Source organism: Tachypleus tridentatus, chromosome 5 (assembly GCF_004210375.1).
Source record: "Tachypleus tridentatus isolate NWPU-2018 chromosome 5, ASM421037v1, whole genome shotgun sequence".
In the NCBI taxonomy this organism is placed as follows: domain Eukaryota; kingdom Metazoa; phylum Arthropoda; class Merostomata; order Xiphosura; family Limulidae; genus Tachypleus; species Tachypleus tridentatus.
Genome location: NC_134829.1, coordinates 35,593,089 through 35,615,142, shown reverse-complemented (window position 1 = coordinate 35,615,142; position 22,054 = coordinate 35,593,089). Strand labels below are relative to the sequence as shown.

At 35.5% G+C, this 22,054-nt stretch overlaps 1 protein-coding gene across 1 annotated transcript; it reads right to left on the bottom strand.

The window, feature by feature from the left end:
- Window positions 1-1,997: 1,997 nt before the first annotated feature.
- LOC143250929 (uncharacterized) lies at window positions 1,998-19,272 on the bottom strand. The gene is made up of 2 exons (XM_076502122.1): window positions 19,110-19,272; window positions 1,998-6,748 (listed from the first exon to the last, which is right to left on the bottom strand). The coding sequence occupies exon 2, from the start codon at window positions 6,569-6,571 to the stop codon at window positions 3,599-3,601; it is 2,973 nt and encodes a 990-aa protein (XP_076358237.1). The 5' UTR covers window positions 6,572-6,748; window positions 19,110-19,272; the 3' UTR covers window positions 1,998-3,598.
- Window positions 19,273-22,054: the final 2,782 nt, after the last annotated feature.

Genomic DNA, 22,054 nt, shown 5'->3' with positions numbered 1-22,054 from the left:
AAAAACAAATCTCCATTGAAGATTTACTGATTCCTACAAAGTAAACTGAGAAAAACTCACAAGAAACAGGTAAATTGTTTTGATATTGCGTCTTTCAAAGAGAAGTTCTACATGCAAATATAGAAAATTTTTGTCCCTAAGAAACAAATGTTTCCTCCTCCCCCAACTGAATTTTAAACAAGCTTGGAAGACATTTTTCAGAATTTTGTCTGTTTATAGTTAAGCACAAAGCTCCACAATAGGCTATCTGTACTCTACCAACCATGGGTATCAAAACCTGGTTTGATCATTGTAAGATCACAGATATGCCACTGGGGGGCATAGGAAAGGGTATTTATATTCTGCACTTCAAACAAACTAATTCTATATTATTAAAGAACAAAAATACAAGTAACTTCCATCTTTCATCAGATTTTAGCTCTAAGTTAACAGGCATATCATTGTAGGGTAATAATTTGGGTCAAATATTTTCTCTTAGCATCATGAGGAAACTTCATTGGCATCTTCTATACAAGTAAACACACTTTAATTTCCCCCTCTTTGAAAGACAATTGTAGGTCCTCCTTTTCTTTTAGCTCTAAATGAATTTAATCTTACTTCTGGTTCCTATAATAATGACATCTTTCAATTAAAATAATGACCCACTTTATTTTTTTGCATCTCTATGAATATTTTTGTGTGGGTCTCTATTTTAACTACATGAAACATAGATGGGTTGCATATAGTTTAATGAGAAGAAGATAAGCAAGGGATACACATTTATTTTTCATAGTTATTTTACTTTTTACAAATAGTACAAGTCAGTCTTTAAAAAACACCATTAAAAATTGTTTAACAATTGCTACATCACAGCTGATCTTTAGGTTTGAAAGTTGCCTTGGTAGTGTTTTAGGACTAAGTTATCAGGTAATTAATTTGTGTTCTCAAATCTTCTTTTTCAAACATACTATTTATCAGAAACCTAATATAGCATGTAAAGTTACAAGAAAGCATTTCAAGGTGACTCGACAAGACACTCCAATCTTGTACCTCTGAAAACAAAAAACTTAACCCCACCCACACACGTGACCAATCTTTCTTGTTCCAAAGAGCATGAAAGATGCACATTGGTAAGTGACAACTTTAGCCTAATTAGTAGCTGGTAAAAAAAAAGTATTTTATCCTTTAAAATATAAAAGATTCAATTATGACTTATGGAAACAGTGACTCAATGTGCTTGTACTTTAAGATGGAGAACTGTTGGAAATTTCTAATAACTTACTAACATGCCACAGTAAAAATCAAGACAAGGAAACAAGTCTTGCAGACAATGTAGAATACACATTACCTAAAAGTTAAGGCACAATAGACTTTACGTAACATACATCATCCATACTGTCAGGTTGATTTTGTTAATGTAGACATTTGGGTTCTAAAGTATTTCCAACATTATGTTACAAACTTCAAGAACATCCACCTGTTACTCTCTACGAATACTTTAAAATCTCATCAGCTAGGTTGCACAAAATGCACAGGTATCAAAACTCAGATGTTATATAATCCTCATCAATACAATCAAAATTTATTATTATTATAGAGAACATTCAGCAATTTTATGTTTCTTTACCAATGAATAATGTATTCTGTCCAAAATATTACAAATACCCTTCACAAATTTTAGAGCTTAAATAAGTTACTACAAACCTGATAATTTTGTTTTCTTAACATCAGTAACAGAATGTAGAGTTCTGTTATAAATTACTATATTACTTTAAATGGCACTTAAAAAGATAAAAGGAAAATATTAATTAATACCTCCAAATTTTGACAAGTGACAGTCATAGTACCTTGAAATGAACAGAAATTCAATCTTGATAAACTATAAATGAAATAAAGAATACACACCAGTAAGACAAACAACACTCAATGATACTCAGCAATAAATTTGCTGTTTTTTCTGAATAAAGAAGACTGATATTCCATAGCCAGGAATTTTCTACTGCACTTTCAAATGTATATTATTTCAATTAAAGTCATTATTTATTACAAACAACAGATTTTATGTACATAAAATATATTTTTGCAAAAATGTTTGACTTTCTACAGTTTATAAACAAATACAAAGCATAAACATAGGTGATATAAATTTCTTAGTGACTTTGCTAATTTTATGTGAATCAAAAAACATCTACAGGATTATAATGATAAAAAGGAATAAAAGGTTGAGGTTTTGAAAAATCAGTTACACAACTATGGATTCCTGGGAAACTCTCATCATTCACCTGTAGCTTCTGGTTTTATAAAAACTGTACATGTGTGTGTGTGTGTGTACACCACAAAATATATGTATGTATATAGATATATGTTACAGAATTTCTAAACATACTGTTCTATTGATATCACAAAGTGTCTTATCACATCAAGACCTGTTCTGTTACAGGGCAATTACATTTGTATTTTAATAAAAGTACAAGAAAATTGCATTTTTGCATCCATTTTTCAATCAGAAATTATTTTTCTCCAGTAATTATTGGTGGACCTATATGTGTTAAGTATATTAAAACATCGAATAGACCTCATCTTTTCTCTGAACCTCGCGACATTCGTCTATTAGAAACTTGTGCAAATTACACTAAACGTGAAAAATGAAAAGTAAAATACTTTTTTCTGAAACAACAACAAACCAAGGACCAAGTAATAATAAAGTAATATTTTTTGCATAGGCTTCTGCTATTCTGTCATTTGTAATTTAAATTGTAACTAAACTTTATATACATGGACTTCTCTTTGGTGACCAAGAGACTGTCAGTTTTATGTTAAATTGTTTAATCTATCACCTAAAGGTAACTTTCAACTGTAAAACAAAAACATATTTTTATACTGGCTTTAAGGCATTTTTTAAAACAAAAGAAAACAATTATTTTCAAACAATCAGATTAATCAGCTAAACACTTTCATAACTTGATATTACCCAACTTAAAATAGGTGCTATAACTGTACTATATGTTAATGAAATGCATGACATAGAAAGTGTGAAACAGAAAAAGACCTTCAAAGTATTAACAGTGATGACAAATGAAATTTATGATCTTAAGCCAATGATCTACCTCTGAAGGCACTTTACCCACTTTGTATGTTACTAACCATAAGAGGACATACTTTTGAAACTATATATTTCCATAGTAAACTGACAGTTTTAGTGCTAGATAAACAATGAATGAGAGTGGGTTTTCACCACAAATATTTTTCCTTTGACTTAATTAGTGATAACCAATTTTATCACTTACTTAAAAAAAGGTCTAAACATGTATATCAATTATACATCCATGAGAACAAAAAGAAACAGTCATGCCTATTACAAAATTTCTTCACTTATCCTAAGCTTACCATAAAAGTTTGAATTTATTATTTTTTGTGGTATTTCATTATGTAGGCTAGCTTTCTAATATTTCTTAAATGTTGAATCTAAGATTTTTAGTTTTTGTTTGTGAAACTAAATTGCTTTCAAACATTACTTTAAATATACATTTTTCTGTTTTTACTTTACTTGTCCCTCACACTTGGCATTCCAACAGAATTTATGAAATCCATAACATAGATCTTATTTGTCCGACTGTAATTATGTGTCTGCAGTGTTTTTCTTGATAGTTCCAATATGAGCAGAATAAACATGAGTTTGAAACTGTCCATAAAAGTTGAAATGTGCTGAACACACTGTACACTTGTAAGACAGATTTGCTGGTTTCAGTTTTATTTTATGCTTTTGACTCATATGTACTAACAACTGGCTAAAATAAACACGGCCACAGATGGTGCATGTACCGCCATCCATTTTCTTCTTTGCTAATTCTTGCAAATTTGTTGTGACTAATCCATGAGCTCCAAGAAGATGTCTCTCAAGCCCTTGATCTGTGAAGAACCTCCACTGACACTTTTGACAATTCAGAGGAGGTCGATTTTGAAGGATCTTTGGTTGGATTTCTACTTTATGAATCAAATACATATGACTTCGTAAATGTCCTAGTTGTTTCACATATCCATCACATATTTCACAAATCACAAATGTATTTTTTAGACTAGGAAATATTTCACTGTTTGCTTTTTCACCAGAAATATGCTTGGGCATCTCAGTCAAATGTGGTCCTTGAAGCCTTGTTGGGACTATATTTGAGGAGTTTGTTTTTACAAATTCTGTTTTTTCTGAAATATTGTCAATCCTTGATGGATTTGGAGTACTGTTATCTACAACCAGTCTAGTACCACTTGAATTAGACACCAAAGTGTATTGTGGAGCATATAAGTTAGAGAAGCAGCTGTTGCCACTTTCCACAGGAATAATTTTTCCAGTATCACTTATTAATTGATAAATTTGATTGGCAGGGAAGGGGATGTGAATTGATGGTGAATTCTCTGAATTTGCATCTGTACCACTGTTACAAGAAGATGTACAAGAATTATCAACACTATATGAAAGTGGTCTAATATTACTAGATGGGTAAGGGTTCAAGTACAAATTATTTGATGTAGGGCACCAGGTACCCGTAGGCCTAACACGTTGTTGGTACAAATCACAATGACCACCAGCAGCATAACAAACACTTTGTGGCCTGCTAACTACTTTCTGGAAAGGTATTGCACAACATTTCTGGTTACATGGTGGGACCTTCTTAGGACTTTGTGATATGCCAGAATAATGGGTTGATTCTTTTCTACATGATAAAAGATACTTTTCATAGTCTTTGATATCATCCATAGTTGTCAGCATTGAAGACTTTGCAGGAGTATCTTGGACAGATAAGTAATATCCATGACGTTGTTTCTGACATTTGTTTAAATGGCGTTTAAAGTTTTTTTTGTTATTTGTTTCAAATGGACAATGTGTGCAGAAATAAATACTTGAAGAGCTATCTATCTTTCCTTTTCTGTTATGCAGTGCTTCTATATGAAACAAAAGAGCTTTGGAGTCTTTTGTGCAGAAGCCACAAAAGTGACATTTATATTCTTTGCGTAACAATGAATCCACTGTTGTGCAATGTTCTTCTAAAGCATGTACAGATTCTGTCTTAAAATCACAAAACTCACATTTCTTTAGAGGGAACACAAATGGTGCATTAGCACTTCTGACTTCTTTGAGCATTTTCTCATATAGCTCAAGATCTTTTGCAATCTTTTGCATCATTCCTTTCTTCCTGATCTGTCTTTTTTTGTATTTTATTTGATGTTTTAAACACCATTCTTGAGCCTGGCTTAAGCCTATGCCCAATAAAAACTTACACGAACTACTACTTAAGAAATCCACTGGAGAGTTTTTTTTTGTGAATTTTTCAATTAAGTGATAATCATTTTCATCCTGCTTGTCATTTTCATTACAAGATGCAGAACCTGACATTTCATAAGAACATTTTTGTGTAGGAAACTTGTCTGCCTTTTTCAATAAGAGTGGTGTAATCATTGTAGGACATTGCAGTAGGGCTTCATTTTTACGTAGTTTAAAATGCTTTTGTTTAGGTAGTCGTACTGGAATGTATTTTCCAATGACAACCTTGTCTTGAAAAACTGCTGGAAATCCAGCCTTTCTTATCATTTCGTTGAATGCCTCATCAGTAACTAAATTTTCGTAACATGTATCAATGTATGAACATTCTTGATCTGAGGTGCTTGCTGATATGTTGTCTTTTCCTTCACAGCTTAAAACCAAAGAATCATTTTTACCAGTTTTTAACAATACAGAAATTTGACTATCTGAAACATCATTATTACTGGGTAACTTCTCCTGGGTGGTGACGTCACCCAGAACCATAGGTTTACCATTTCTAGTTGTTTCTGTACCTTCCTTTATTGTTTGTTTCTTATTTTCTTGTACTTCATCATTACATGGTAACTTTTCTGACAAAGACACTCCTTGTGTTGGTAGTTTTAGCCCTTGTGAGAAATTATCAATATCTTTATTCCTATTTGACTTAATGCCTTGGTATTCTTGACAAGAAATGGACTGGACATTTTGACAATTTAAAATGTTAGATTTTATTGTATTTGATGTATCAAAAAACTTTTCTTCGTATCCATCCAAGTTACTAACAAGAGCAGGAGTTGTATTTTTAGTCTGAAAACCTTCCATAACTTTAGAAACTGTTTTTAGTTCACATTGTTCAACATTAACCTTCAAATTACAATTACTGTTCCACTTTTTGCTATTCTTCAAAGCTGTAACTTTCCAAACTTCAGAATTTGAGTTCACAGAGGTTTTTACACTTTCATTTGTCTTTGAGAAATTCTTTTGTAATTTGGCAAAACTTTCAGGGCTATTTCTTTTCAGGACATTATGTGAAACTGGTGAAATTTGTCCTTCTTTCCTCATTACAAAAATATCTTGTTTGCTTCTGGTATACATACATGTCTGATCAAATTTATGTTCAGTCTCTTCAGATGGCACAACTGGTTTTTCACACATACAGGAATCTGTGTTCAAGTGTGAATCTGTTCCTACCACAGCAGTTACAATGCATGTCTGGAGGTTACTGTTAGAAGGACTCCCTTTCAATGACAGCTTACTTCCCACAAAACTGTCTATTAAACCATCCATGTTAGCCATTTTTATGTGTATATACAACTGGGATCATGTACTATATCCAGATTTCTTGTGTTCTTCCCTGGGTTCAAAAGTTTCAACCGTTTTTGTTGGGTTTTTTTTTCCCCTAAGGGAAGGGAAGAGTATGTGGAAAACAACAAATACCCAGGTTGGTAAACTATTTTCCAAATCTTGATGAATCTATGTGAAAGTATGAGACACCAGTTTTAATTTATGAACATAAAAGTTAAAACATGACAAACATTTCTATACAACACATAGGCAATATATACAGGGGTATGAACTAATGATTTAATTTAAAACTGAACACATCTTCACTGATATAAAATCAAATTGTAGGAACACAAATAACATACTAAGATATAAATAGAAGTATAATTTCATATTCATAATTATAGTTGTACATTTCCAAAACTCTACACTGCCAAAAACATCCTTGAAACACCTTAATATGGTGAACTAAAAACCATATCAGTCTTTATACATACAAAAACAGAATATTATTTAATTTAATACTGAAATATTTTGTTGAATATCAGTTAAGTAAAGTTATAAATATAAAAATGATTAACTGAAGTATTTCAGACCAACTGAATTAAAGGCTTAGCCACATATACTGTAAACTTAAAAGACAATGATGTAGAGTAGGCCTATTATCTCAATTAACTGATTACTTATGAACATCAATTAAAGTTTATTAGTATCAGAAATATAACTGATTATTCAAATTTATGATTAAATTAATCAACTAATCAAAATATTGAGATTAGTATTTCTTATAATAATTTTGATTAATTCAAGGTTTTGCAGCTAAACTGATTAGTCATAATCCAAAATAACTAAATGAAATTAGTGTTTTCAACTATTAAAACTGTCTTCGATTATTCCAATTATCCAATTCTCATGAAAAAAAAGTCGACTGGAACATAATTGATTAACATGTTCACTGCCAAGGATGTAAATGTACACTTACAGCATTCATTTGCTTTTGCTTATGACACATGCATCTACAACTAGTTCATATCCCTAACTGTCATTTTAAATGCCTACCAACAAACACACTGTGTGGCAGTGGGCTCTAAGTATAGGTGTCCCATTTAATATTTTCATGTACATATGAGTGGAATTGATGGACATGATGTCATTGTATTAACCTTACTCAAAAACCATAAGATGGTCTAAAAAAATTTGTATTCATATTACAAGTGATTCTACTAAACTCTTATTTGTATAATTAATACTCTTGAAACAAAATGACACTGAATGATTTTTGTCACCAAAAGATAAAGATAATGAAACATTAGCCAACAAAATGCAAAATTTATTCAAGCAGAAAATGCAAAGATTCAGTTTAAAACTGTGAAGTGTATCCAGAATCACCTGGGCTTTGTTTGGATACATGTTTTGGTTATACCATCATCCATGTTACAATGGATTGTTCTGTCTAATCACAAACTGTATATCAGTGGTAGAAACTGAAAGTATTTCATTGGCCAATCAATAATATTATGCTGTGATACTCACTTAAAGGTTACTGTAAAATACGACTTTTAAATAAGAGAGGATACATAAACACTAATGGTGAAGTAGTAAAATGGTTTGTGTCAAAGTTACTTAAGTGAAACAAGCAGTAAGTACCTTTACCTATTGCTTATAAGTTGAAAGTTATAAACCTTTGCTTGTGTCTAGGTTGAAAAAATTAAAAATGCTGTTTACTCACAAGTGATGCTGAACGTAAGGGAGAAAATTAGTGTGACAGTACAGTAAACAGTAAGCCTACTTTAACTAACCTACCATAAGCTAGGCTAGCCTAGGTATATTCTGTGAATATGAATGCTTTGCTTCATTTTTCATAATTTTTTGTAAACCATTTTTCTTAATCATGCTAAAAAAACATAGTCCAATTTTCAAATTAAAATCTTAAATAGAGTTAAAAAGATCAATGGCCCTTAAAAATTTAAAAACAACTGAGGTGGACAGTGTCACTATTGCCAATGATACTGTCCAATGTCAAGGGTGAACCCATGGTAAAAATGTTTAAAATAGTGCCATCACTCTCAATTGTAATGACAGAATGACAGTATAATGTGGGCTATTGTGACCTGAGTGTCACACAGACCACACATTGGTGCATCAGTACCAGATAAAAAAAAGTGATGAGTTAAAAAAACCTGTGACAAATGTGTAGCCCAGCCAGAACAACTTCCTCCTTATGATCCTTAAGAAAGCAATACAACAAAAAGCAATAGAAGGTTTGACTTGTTATTTTGTCGCTCACTCCAAGTCAACTGCCAACTGGTGTGGAGCCGAGCCTTGAATACAGGACCATAGTCCATGTATGGGACAGGCACAGCTGTAATAGTGCCAGAGCAGACAGACTTTTCTGCAATGTCAGTATGCTCGTTCTCTCTATCACCCACTTCTATCCAGCTTTTCCAGATACCAGGCCAAGTTGATTTTGAATATCGATGAGAATAGGGTGAGAACTAATGTGAAGTGATTCCAGGAACAACAGAGAGCGAAGCAAGTCAGTATAAATAAAACAGTTCACGTACTGCATAGCTTCTATGTGATCCAGGGTGAGAAAAATGGCATACAATTCAGCAGTGAACTCAGAAGTTGTAGAAGGGATTCTGTGTGCAAAAATCAAATCACAACACACCATGGCAGAGTCCACAAAGTCACTTGTTTTTGAACTATCTGTATAAATGGAAATGGAAGTATGGTTGGAAAGATGTTTAACAAATAGAAGACAATACTTTCAATTGGGAGTATCTGCCTTCTTCAGATGACTCACAGAAAGGTCACATCTGGGGATGGTAATAATCCATGGTGGGGTGGGCTGGTCAATGGATACAGCTATACTATCCAAAGACAGACTCAATTCATTCAACTGCACCTGGATATGAAGGCCAAACCAAAAGGAACAATGGTGGACCTTCTATCCTGAAAATGCATGACCCACTGAGGAAGTAAAACAGCCCCAGGTGGGATGCTGTGGTAAGGATAGAAGTTTTGAAGCATACAGTAAAGACAGTTGCAAATGGAAAAGGTATGGAGGAGGTTCATGAAACTAAGTGTACAAACTCTGGACTGGAGAAGTAAGGAAGCCCTTTGTGCAGAGCCACAGCTACTGAGGGTGAACAGGGTCTAACACCTTCAAGGCCAAGGTCATGGCAGAGCCATACACCAGAGACCCATAGCCCAGTTTTGATTGAATTAGGACATTGATCCACTACCCAAGAGGTGGAAGAAAATGTTCATTGCCCTTGTACACTTGACATGTAGCTGCTTGATGTGTGGAATAAAGTTCAACTTACTGACATGAAATGTGGAAGTCATTGACATAGAGACCATTTGCAACTGTAGGGAAGTGAACTGTTCACTGATGGCATTAATCTTTATAATGAAAAGCATAATACGTAACACTCAAGACACAGTTCTGAGGGGCTCCACATTCCTGTTGGAAAGAACAAGAAAGTGTCAAACCCACATGGACTTGGAATCTCTGGTTCATTAAAAAAATGTTTAATAAAAATGGGTATATGGTCATGCAACCTGTATGAGTGGAGGTCTCTAAAAATGGCATACCCACACATTGTATTATAAGCTTTCTCAAGATAAAAAATACAGAAACAAGTTGTCACTTGAAAAAGTTGAATCAAGTGGTCAATTGTGGAGCTCTGTTGTTGGAACCCACACTGAGTGGACAAGAGAAGGTTGTATGATTTAAGGAACCAAACAACATGAGCATTAACCATCCTCTCTAAGATCTTACAGAGACAGCTCGTTAAAGCAACTGGATGGTAGTTTGAAGGAATCTTGGGATCCTTCCCAGTCTTAGGAAAAAGGAGTACAATAGCATGGCACCAAGCATCAGGAAAAACAACCTTCTGCTGGATCTGGTTAAAAACAGCAAGAAGGACAAGAGAGAGAGATGACACAGCTTCTTGTAATGAATATCATCAGGTCCGACTGATATACTACCAGACTACTAAAGAGCAAGCTTGAGTTTCACCAGCATAAAGAGGCAATTATAGTCCTTCTTACAATCAGCCCAAAAGGAAATATGAAATCACTGCCAGTATTTTGATGGCTAATAATGTGGGAGATGAAGCAGAAGTGCTAGATGCATGGGAAAAGCTTTCACCAAGAGTATTGGCAATGCTCAGGGCATCAGCAATTTCTTGGCTATCAGGGAGTATAACTGAAAGGGGCAGAAGTACAGTGCCAACTAACCTTTTGAATTGTGTCCTATATGACTTTGGAACTGGTGGTAGAAGAGATGCTAGAGGTGGAGTTAATTCAAGATTCCTTCTGGTTTTGATATCTGCCTTGCCAAGCATGTGCATGGGCCTGTTGAAATGCAATGTTGTTTAAAAGTGCAGGATACTTAATTTTTTAGCTTTCCTTGCCATGTGGCAGGCAGGATTTCACCTGGGATGGGGATACTGTGGGAGATGTGTTGAGGTTTTAGGAATACACTAAGCAGCTGCCTAGATGATAAAGTCAGCCACTGCTGCCACACAGATTGACTAGGAACATGAAAATCAGTATAAGAACCAGTAGTGAAGAGAGATAGGTTGTGATCCAAGAGCATATGTTCTATGGAATGACCCCTCCCATCAAAAGCAGTACCACCCCATAGGGGATTATGCCCACTAAAATACCCTAGGATTAAAAAGGGAGATAGTAACTGCTCAACAAGAGCATCAAGGTCTGACTGATCATAGTTCTCTTCAAAAGCTGGGTAGAGAACAAATAATGATGGTATGACCCAAGGAAGTATGGGTGGCTACAGCCTCCAATGGTGTATCAAGTGGGTACATGTTGATCAGCTAGCAATGCCACCCCACCATGCACTCATCCATCATATAACCTGTCATTTCTGTGCATAGAGAACTACCAAAGTGTAACTGTATTTACAGGTTTCAGAAATGTTTCCTGCAAGGAAAGACACAATGGATGGTAAGAATCAATCAAGTCCTTCCTGTCATCTATATCTGAACGAAAACCCCGACAGTTCCACTGGATCAGAGTAACCATTTTTATTTATGTGGAGGAGAACATGGTGGGGAGCCCTTCTGTTTTTTACCATGTTTGTTTTCTTTATTGGGGGAAGGTCTATTGATCTCCATGGATCCTGCCCTGGGTTGATTGGATAGGTCTCTATCTATGGAAAAAGATTCCAGCAACTGAGAGCATGAACGGAATTGTCATTTCACTTCTCAAAGCTGCAGAAGAAGATGGACCCAAGGAAATACCTGAACCCAAAGCCAAAGGAAGTGGAACTTGGTAGTCACTGGAAGGAGTGGGAGGGACAGAAATGGAAGAAGACAGTTTTATCAACTCTTTTAATCATAGAAGACAAAAGATTCTTCAATCATAAACTTACTTGCTGTTGATTCAATGTTTACATACCAATCAGTGACATTTACTTCAATAAAATGATACTTGTATTTAGTCATTCCACTTTCTTGTTAACTATCATCATAAATAAATGGAACAATACTGATATTTTTAGTTAAAATAACCTTCATGGCAGGTTGGTTGGTTGTTTTATGATGCAAAGCAACTACATTATCTGTGCCAAACATCCAGTAAAAAGTTAAAAGTCTAGTTTTGATCGAATAAGAGCCAGATATATCCTTAGCACAGAACATCGATCTGCTCCCCAAGTGGCGTTAAAGAGGACACGGGGGATGTTTAGTGCTATTGTACATTTGACCTGTAGCTCTTTGATGTGCGGTATAAAAGTCAGCTTCTGGTCAAAGATAAACCCCAAGAACTTGTCTCAGGGGCCACAGGCAGCACAACTTCACTGATACAGAGTTCAGAATCAGAGTGAATACCCTGTTGGCAGCAAAAGTGGATGCAAACGGTTTTAAAGAGAGAGAGGAGAAGTTAAAGCAATTTGTTGTGGTCCACTTCAGTAAACAATCGAGGGCAGTCTGTAGCTGCCGCTCAATATACCTCACGTTCAATGACTGACATGAGATGTGAAAGTCGTCAATATATAGAGCTCATTTCTAACAGTTCAGTGATGGTATTAATCTTTATACTGAAAAGTGCAACACTCAAAACACAGCCCTGAGGGACTCCAAGTTCCTGTAGAAAAGAACAGGAAAGTTTCAAACCCACCTGAACTTGGAACCTCCTGTTCATTAAAAAATTAATAAAAATTGTCAAATGGCCATGTAACCCACACATATGGAGGTCTTACTAAATGCCATACCACCATATTGTACCATAAGCCTTCTTAATGTCAAAGAATATTGATACAAGATGTTGTCATTTGAGAAAGGCTTCTCTGATTGATGTTAAAAGTTGAATCAAGTGGTCCATGATGAAGCGCTATCATCAGAACCCATACTGGGTGGGCGAAAGGAGGATGTTTGATTCACGGAACAAAACAAGAGGAGCATTAACCATCTTCTCTAAGGTCTTACAGAGACAGCTCGTCATAGCAATTGGATGGTAGTTTGAAGGAATTTTGGGATCCTTCCCAGGCTTAGAGAAAGGTAGGACAATAGCCTGGCACCAGGCATCATGAAAAACATTCTCCTGTCAGATACAGTTAAACAATCAGAAGAATAGCAAGAGAAGCAGGAGATAGATGGCACAGCATTTCATAGTGTATATCATCAGATCTGACCAATGAAGAGCCAGTGTAAGTTCCACCAGTGTAAAGGGATGATTATAGTCACAAAAAAAAAAATCAACTCAAAAGGAAAGAGGTGATCACTCTGCCCAAGTCTTGATAGCTAAACAGGTGGAGGAAGAAGCAGAAGTGCCAGATATCTGGAAAAAGCTTTTACCTAGAGTATCAGTGATGCTCCAGGTATGAGCTACTTCCTGGCCATCAGAGAGCACGATCGAGAGAGGGGGACAGGATTATACTGTCCACCAACCTTTCACATTTTGTGCCATATGACTTTGAAACCAGTGAAAGAAGATATGCTGGTTGTGAACTTAATCCAAGAGTCCTTCTAGCTTTGACATCTTACTCACTGAGCACATGCACAGGCCTGCTGGAAAGCGATGCAGTGTGAGAGTGTGGAATACCTACAAAAAGTATCCCAGGCCCATTTGTGAGCCTTTCATGCCATGTGGTAGGCAGGATTCCATCATGGATGAGGATATCGTGGAAAATGTATCAAGGTTTTAGGAATACATTGAGCAGCTGCCTGTATAATGCAGTCAGTTAGTGCTGCCATACAGTCATCTACTGATGACTTACAGATGATGGCAGGATCAAGTTCTGCAAGAACAGTGAAAGAGGGCCAGTTTGCTTGATCCAGCTTCCACCAGGGCACACAGGTCAGATGGCATTGACCACAACCAGTTTCTCTTAGAAATATAGGAAAATGATCACTGCCTCATGGATTATTGTCAACCCTCCATGAAAAGTGAAGGGGAGCAAACTGAGAGATCAATATCAGTAAAGGACAGACTAGGTGCATGAAAATAAGTATAAGAACCACTATTGAAAAAAGAATGGTTATGATCAGGGAGATGGCAACTGTTCAATGAGAGCATGATATGTCTCTCCAAATGACAGGTACAGAGAACAAACATTGATGGTATGACCCACGGAAACACGGATGGCTACAGCCTCCAAGGGTGTGTCGAGTGGCAAAGACAGGATGGACACATGTTGATCAACCAACAATGCTACTCCTCCATGCACTCATCCATCACACAGCCTGTCATTTCTGTACAATGAAATCTGCCAAAAAGTGACTGTATTGGCAGGTTCCAGAAATGTTTCCTGCAAGGAAAGGCATACAGGATGGTAGGAAGCAGTCAGTATTTTGGTGTCATCCAGATTAGAATGTAAACCTCAACAGTTCCATTGTATCAAGGTGGCCATTTTTATTTATGTGTAGGCAAACTGGGTGGAGAGCCCTTCTGTTTGTGACGTCTTTTTTCTTTGTCTTTACTTGATGGAATGTCTGTTGACTTCCATGGATCCTGCCTTGAGTCGGTTGGGTAGTTCTTTGCTATTGGAAGATGATTCCAGCAACTGAGGAAGTGAACAAATGATCATTTTGCATCTTGAGATGGGAGATGAAGATGTACTCAAGAAAATATCCATACCTGGAACCAAAGGAAGTGGATCTTGGGGTTTGCTGAAATGTATGTTAGGGACAGAGATGGGTGTTGAGGTTGATTCATCAACTTTTTAACCATGGAGGTCAAAATACTTTTCATTTGGTTTGATAACAATTCTTCTGGAGGCACAGAGAGATCCCTCTGCACTCTCACTGTAGTAGTGGAATGAAGTGCAGCAGCATACATCTGAGAAGTGGTGAACAGCAACTTTCAAGCCTCAGGGTAAGTATTATTTTGAACTGTTTTCAAATTCTGCAACTCTTTTTTTTTTTCCAACCATTTAGGGCAAGAACTAAAGTAGGATGGATAGGAGCCATCGCAATTGACCCGATGAGGGTCTCTTTCACACTCATAGGCATCGTGGTCCTTGCCACCTCAACAAGCACACGTCAAGGAACCACAACATGATGTCTTTGAGTGACTAAACCTCTAACACTGAGAGAGTTTGGAATGTATGGCTATGCCTTGCAATTAAGATAACCTGCCCTGATGGTGGCAGGTCAACATGTTGATGTAAATGTCAGAATGAGGACATTGATCAGCATCGTAATTCCATCTTTGTGAGTGGAGATATGCTTCACTGCAAAAATTCCTTGGGTGGAGAAATCAGCGAGAAACTCTGACTCGGGGACGTTCTTCAAACCCCTCTCAACAATAACTCCTTGTGATTAATTCAAAGTAGAATGAGGCATAACCTCAATAGGCATATCCCGAATTGCCTTTGAATGCGAGAGGAGTTCACTGTGTTGAGATGTGGATGTTTCCACCAATATGTCACCAGAACATAGCTTCTTTACTGACTTTGGAGAACCAGAAAATCCCTCTAGTCCCTTATGAATGAAAAAGGGAGACATCTGCCCTAAAGGTTTGTCTGAAAGAGAATGTAATATAAGAAAATGAGGTACAGATGTTGAAGATTGCTGCTCAGAATCTTCAAGATGTGGTTGTTTACCTATGGACTGTTTTTCATTATTTTATTTAAGTTTTCATTTTGAGAATTTATAATAAAAAAAGAATATTTCAGTGCCCACTGACCCAACCCACCACGGAGCCCTATGAGTGGATAAATTACAATACCAAACAAGGACACTACAGCAACACCAGGGTTTTGTGAGCACTAAAGCCAAACACCAGCATCAGATACAATGTCCAAAACACCTGTTGAGAACATCCAATACTAGTACTTGGTTGACCCTAGCCCAAGTGAACCAACTTATATGATCCTAGGGGTGCCACCCCAAGGCTGCCCGTCTGCAGGACTTCAAGGCCAAAGTGGTGTGTTAGGGTTGGACTCCTCAACCACCAGGATCCTATCCTCCCCTTCATGGGTCACCATATATGGCAAAAACGTGAGTGGATGTTTAGATCCCACAGGAGGTAAACTGAAAAAACAGAACCTTCCCCGGGATGTCCCCTCACCACATACAAAAATTCGTACTGAAGGGCTTTCAGGGCAGAAATATTACTTCCTATAATTTAATGAACATCACCAACACACATAATTTAAAAATGAAATGACTATCTTTCACTAAGTTAGTATTTTACAACTGAAAGAGTTCAATCATGCTTCCATGTTTCTGCTGTAGAGCTAAACAAAAATATATCCTGGCCAATGATAACCATCATACAGAACTAATAACAAATTTGATTCTCCTTTGCCTAATTTTAAAGACAATGGTTAACCAGTTTCAAGAAAGTTTGGCAACTGCATACATTCTAAAAACTAAACTTGAGACATATGGTAACTAAAAGTGATAGATATACAAACACATCTAATACTAAAATCTATCTAATTATCTACTACAACACTAAGGTAATTACACTGGCCTGCAGTCGTTTTATTGTACTGAAATTTTTTTTTACACAATCTACATTAATTCCTGTACACTAAATCTGAAAATCATATAATTTTCTCCATGACGTACAGATTTTTCACCAAACATCATATGTACTTTTACATAAGTGAATAATTTTCACTGAGAGTGCATCACATTTTGTTATGATTAAAACACTGACAACCAATGGCTATAGATTTATCTAGACCAATTGAGACGTGATTTCTATCTATCATTCTAGAACCTATGAGAAACATACCGATATCATAAAAAGCATCATTTCTAGATAGCATTTATTTGTGCTTCCACTCTAATATTATTTTTTTCTTTTCAATATTTATTTTCATTATGGCACCAAAAAGTTGTGTAAATGACCCAAACATTCTCTATTAGTGGTAACTTTGTTGTAAATAAAAATGCAAAATTTAACAGAATTCATTTAAAAAGTGTATTATGCATATTTTGGACATAAAATGGAGATAAAGACACATCAAGGGTTAGGCACAAAGTAAGTGTCAGAGCTGAGACAATGGACTAAAAGTAAGACAAAGTCTTTGTCTTTTGGAATTCTAATGGTTTGACATGAACCTACAAACCATATGAATGACTTATTTCTGCTTATATAACGTGCAAGACTACAACACTCAAAATAAAAAGGACATTTCTTATCCAAACCTTCAACCTGCTGTGAGATCTCTTGCTCACAGACCTGATGTACCTGTACCTATTCCAACAGAGAATCCTGATATAGTTTCATTTCATCCTGCATCTGATGTCAAAAGGCATCATGATACAGATTGTTTTCAATTTGAATTGTTTGTTTAACCACAACTTCTCACACAAGGTAAACTTAGTGATTTCAGAAAAGATGTGGGTCTTTTAAAGGATTCTTCAAAGAATTTTGTGATTTGAGAAAAGATGTGGGTCTTTTAAAGGATTCTTCAAAGAATTTTGGGTCCACACTTCAGGCTGAGAACTTACTTTCTCAAGGAATACCAATTTAATGGTACAGACATTGTGAGAAAAAAATTTATACAAATTTTTTTGCAAGAAAGTTCACTGGTTTATCACAACAATATTGTTAAATTAATACCAACGCTAGGAGCTGCAGTCTGTGTACCAAGCGAGTGTTGATTGTTCATTGGTTCCTCCAAAAGTAGCTTAAAAGGTGTTCTCCTTTACAATGGTAACACATATGTATCTATTCCCTTTATTCATTCAGTTCACTCAAAGGAAACATAAAAAAATTCAACCTTGTTCTTAAGTAAAGGTCAAACACAAATAACCTGTTTGACTACTTGTGGAGACTTAAAGGTCCTTTGTATTTTGTTGGGTCAACAATCTGGTTACACAAGTGTCCATGTTTTTGTGTGAATGAGACAGCAGAGCACAAAATCAACACTGGATAAAGAACTAATACCTGTGCAGAGTCAATCTGATACCAGGATAAAAAAACATTGACTGTGAAAGTTTGGTTTCAATAAAGAAAGTCATATTACCTCCATTTTACATAAAACTAGGCTTGATGAAACAGTTTGTAAAGGCTTTACACACAGATAATAACAGTTTCAAGCATATATGTAGAAAGTTCCTAACTCTTCCAGAAACAAAACTTAAAGAAGAAATTCTTGTTGGGCCTCAAATTAGGATAAACAGTTTGAAATGACAAGGAATGTTGAAAGAGAAGCATGGATTGCTCTTAAAGGTGTTATTGGAAAATGTTTTGAGAACAAGGACCCAAATTACAAAAATATTATCAATAAGGTGCTCAATAAATTTAAAGAGTTGGGTTGTAATATGCACTCAAAAATTCATTTCTTATGCTTGTGTATTAACAATCCCAGTGTCATAAGTAAAGAACAAGGGAAAAGGTTTCACCAAGATATCAATGGAGAGGAGATATCAAGGAATATTGAACAAAAATATAAACAGGATGAATGAGGTTATATTTTCATTTGACATCAGTGTTCTTTCTTTACCTTCAGTTTGTTTGTGTTTTTGTTAACAAACATAATAATAAAAAATGTTCACTGTGGTAAATGGAATAGTAATTTGACCAGAGTTTCTTTCTTAGTAATTTATAAAAAGTCCTTACTTGATAGAACAAGTCAATACTATTTTTGAAATCTGCATAGTTTAATTATGTTAAACAAAACAACTTTTGTGAAGTTTACATTTGTGGGCTTGTGCTACAACTTCTAAACAGGTAAATATTAACATAGTTTGAAATTACAACCCTGGAATAAATTAAACCTGCACAGACTTTAGTAAATAGTACTGGAATTTGATCTTTGAAACTGAAGTGCATTCTGCACTTACGTGAATTTTGCTCGGTTCTAACACAGCTTTATATATTATACTTACAAGCCAAGGAATCTAAAAGTAAAGAGTACTACTATAACACTTCACACTTTCTTAGTAACTTACGCTAAGGCTTAGTAAGTAGTCTAGAATCCAGAGACCTGGAAATTTATCGTTAATACAACTGTTAGGCTTCGTAACTATACAGTTAGTTAGTTAGTTAGTACATCATCTAATCCCTTCCTATTTTTAGTGTAGGTTCCTTTATTTGAACTTGAAGCTTCACTTACCTTTCAAAATTGTCTACGATTTGGAAACTTTTGTTTGATGAGCATATGATACTTAAATTAATTAAAACAAACAGCTGATAATAAGAAAAAATAAAATGATTCTAAATATACAACTCGAACTTATAAATTTCACGTTTCTTCTTAAACTGACATGGTCTAGTAGGGTCCTCTAACGTAGAAATATTTTCGACGAAAATAAATAATAAATTTCTTAGTGCTTTTTAGCACTTTATTCCTTATTTTTAAGCTTAAATACGGCATAAGTTACTTGAAGAATATAAATAAATAATACAAGCCAAACCAAAACATAAAGAACTGATGTTTTATATATTGAAAGCCCACTTGTTATCTTTTAGGTTTTTATAAACAAAATTAGGCATTATTTCTTAATGTGTGTATTTGTATATAGCTAAATGACTGGTCAAATTGACAAATCTCCAGGTGGCCAGTAATGATAAAAATCGAGTTTTGATATGCGCAGTGAACAGAGCACAAAATAGGCCCTTGCATAACTTTGTGCTTAACAAAAAAGAAGTTGACTGTTTAATTACTTTGTGTTTTATGGCATTTATACGAAGTTTTTCCTTAACCATCACTTTTATTTATGTCGATTTGCTGTTTTTCTGCTCAATTGATAGATTAAAAGGTAACAAACCTTCAGCTTTATTCAGTCTATTTTAGTTGCATATCGTTTTTTGTTTGTTTGTTTTTGAATTTCGCACAAAGCTACTCGAGGGCTATCTGTGCCAGCCGTCTCTAATTTAGTAGTGTAAGACTAGAGGGAAGGCAGCTAGTCATCACCATCCACCGCCAACTCTTGGGCTACTCTTTTACCAACGAATAGTGGGATTGACCGTAACCTTATAACGCCCCCACGGCTGAAAGGGCGAGCATGTTTGGCGCGACAGGGATGCGAACCCGCGACCCTCAGATTACGAGTCGCACGTCTTAACACGCTTGGCCATGCCGGGCCGCATATCGTTTTTACAAGAACAAAATTATCTTACAGGTAAATATTTTTTGTTTCTCGTGCACTTGGCTTATCATTGTTTAACTACTGCAATGCTGTCTAAATTAATATCATATGACAAAAACAACAACAACAACAGTCAAATAAAAAATTCAGTTTAATTCCGCATTACAGTTTTCGCCGTTCCAGCTAAAGATCAGTTTAATTATGCGTTATAGTTTTTTTGCCACTTCAGGTTAATATTATAAAACTATTAAACGTTTTAGTGATGTAACCTGATGCGAAATATTTGCACAAAAAACTGCTGATGGTATTTCATCTGGTAATATTTGTTGGCATTAACTTCCTATGTGGGAAAATATAACTAATGAAATTAAAGAACTAAGTTTTCAGTATTTCAATTCGTTTTTTAGGAAGCGGATATACCGTTAAGAAATTCTAGAACTAGCGATGTTTTGTAGATTGAATTTGTTGTCGGAAAAGGTGAGGCACGTGTTAATTGGGTGGGGTTCAGAAGACAGGTCAACCTGAAATATATGTGCTCTTCGCAACCTAACTTCGCCCATGAAGATAATTTTGATTTAGCTCTATTATATGTCACACTGTCCCACCTTCCACAATTAAGAAACTTTGGAATTTTTTGAGAAGGATTTGAGAAGGGTCCGGCCTGAAATGATCCAGTAATTTTGTGATTATTATTGCAAGCTTTATGACAAATTTGACGTAAACTCTCACACAAACGAAAAAGAGAGAATCAAATGTTTCATTTTTGGGCGGAGTTGTTACTATTGTTTTTATTGGTTGTTCTAAGTATTGTCCATATTCTGAGTTAACAAAAGGATTAAAGGGCACAAAATAATGGTTGGCTATCCATCAAAAGTCAAAATTTGTTTTCTTCTATGGCTAAATATTTTTTAGATTTTGTTATGTTGAACAATACTGTAGTTAACTCCTGAATGGTGTCAAGAAAACACGTAGCTATAAAAATTAAAGATGAAAATACGTAGCTCTGTGGGTCGCGGGTTCGCATCCCGGTCGCACCAAACATGCTCGCCCTTTCAGCCGTGGTGGCGTTATAATGTGACGGTCAATCCCACTATTCGTTGGTAAAAGAGTAGCCCAAGAGATGGCGGTGGGTGGTGATGTCTAGCTGCCTTCCCTCTAGTCTTACACTGCTAAATTAGGGACGGCTCGCATAGATAGCCCTCGAGTAGCTTTGTGCGAAATTCAAAAACAAACAAAAGGTATAACTCGAGAGCTTTTAAAAAGGTGAGGTGACGTCATAGTAAAACCACAATTATACACGGGATTGTTTTGATTGGCTTTCAAACAATTTTGGCAGGTGTGACTTTTCCTGTTTAATACGACAGGAAACGAGAACGTTAGATGAAAACGTTTGTTAGAAACGTGAAATATTACACTGGGGAACACTCATTTTGTTGCATTTAAAAAAAGACCTTTCTATAGTCAATTCGAGTGTGTTGATTTCAAATCTGAAGTCGGTTTTTGTCTGCAAGCTACAGATTTTATGCAATTTGACATTTTTATTTATTTTTTAAGGCAGACCATTGCGTTTTCCTTTGGTCCAGTCTCGAAGCATTTCCTCACAATTGTGGCACACAACATGAGGAGCCCATTGCTTGTCTTCATCACCAAGATGAACTTCAAAATAAGCCTTGTAGGCACGCTTGACGAACGAGGATATGTTACGTCTCTGACGATTGAGTGTGTAGCATCCACATATGTAGCAGAAGGCCTCAGGCTTGTTTCTGCAATGATATCTATTTTTGGAAGCTATGTTTGATCTGAAACAAAAGAAGAATGATCAAAATATTAGAAGCTATCTATATATATGGACGTGAAAATGCTTATACATGGTTTACGCAAGTTCACATTTGTACAATTTCATTAACCTCAAATTGCATACAAACTAGAGCTTGTAGAGAAAAACTAATTTCAGATTTGAAATCAGCGC

Excerpts from the sequence above, each read along its gene's own strand:
- LOC143250929 (XM_076502122.1), bottom strand. The coding sequence starts at position 6,571 with ATGGCTAACATGGATGGTTTAATAGACAGTTTTGTGGGAAGTAAGCTG.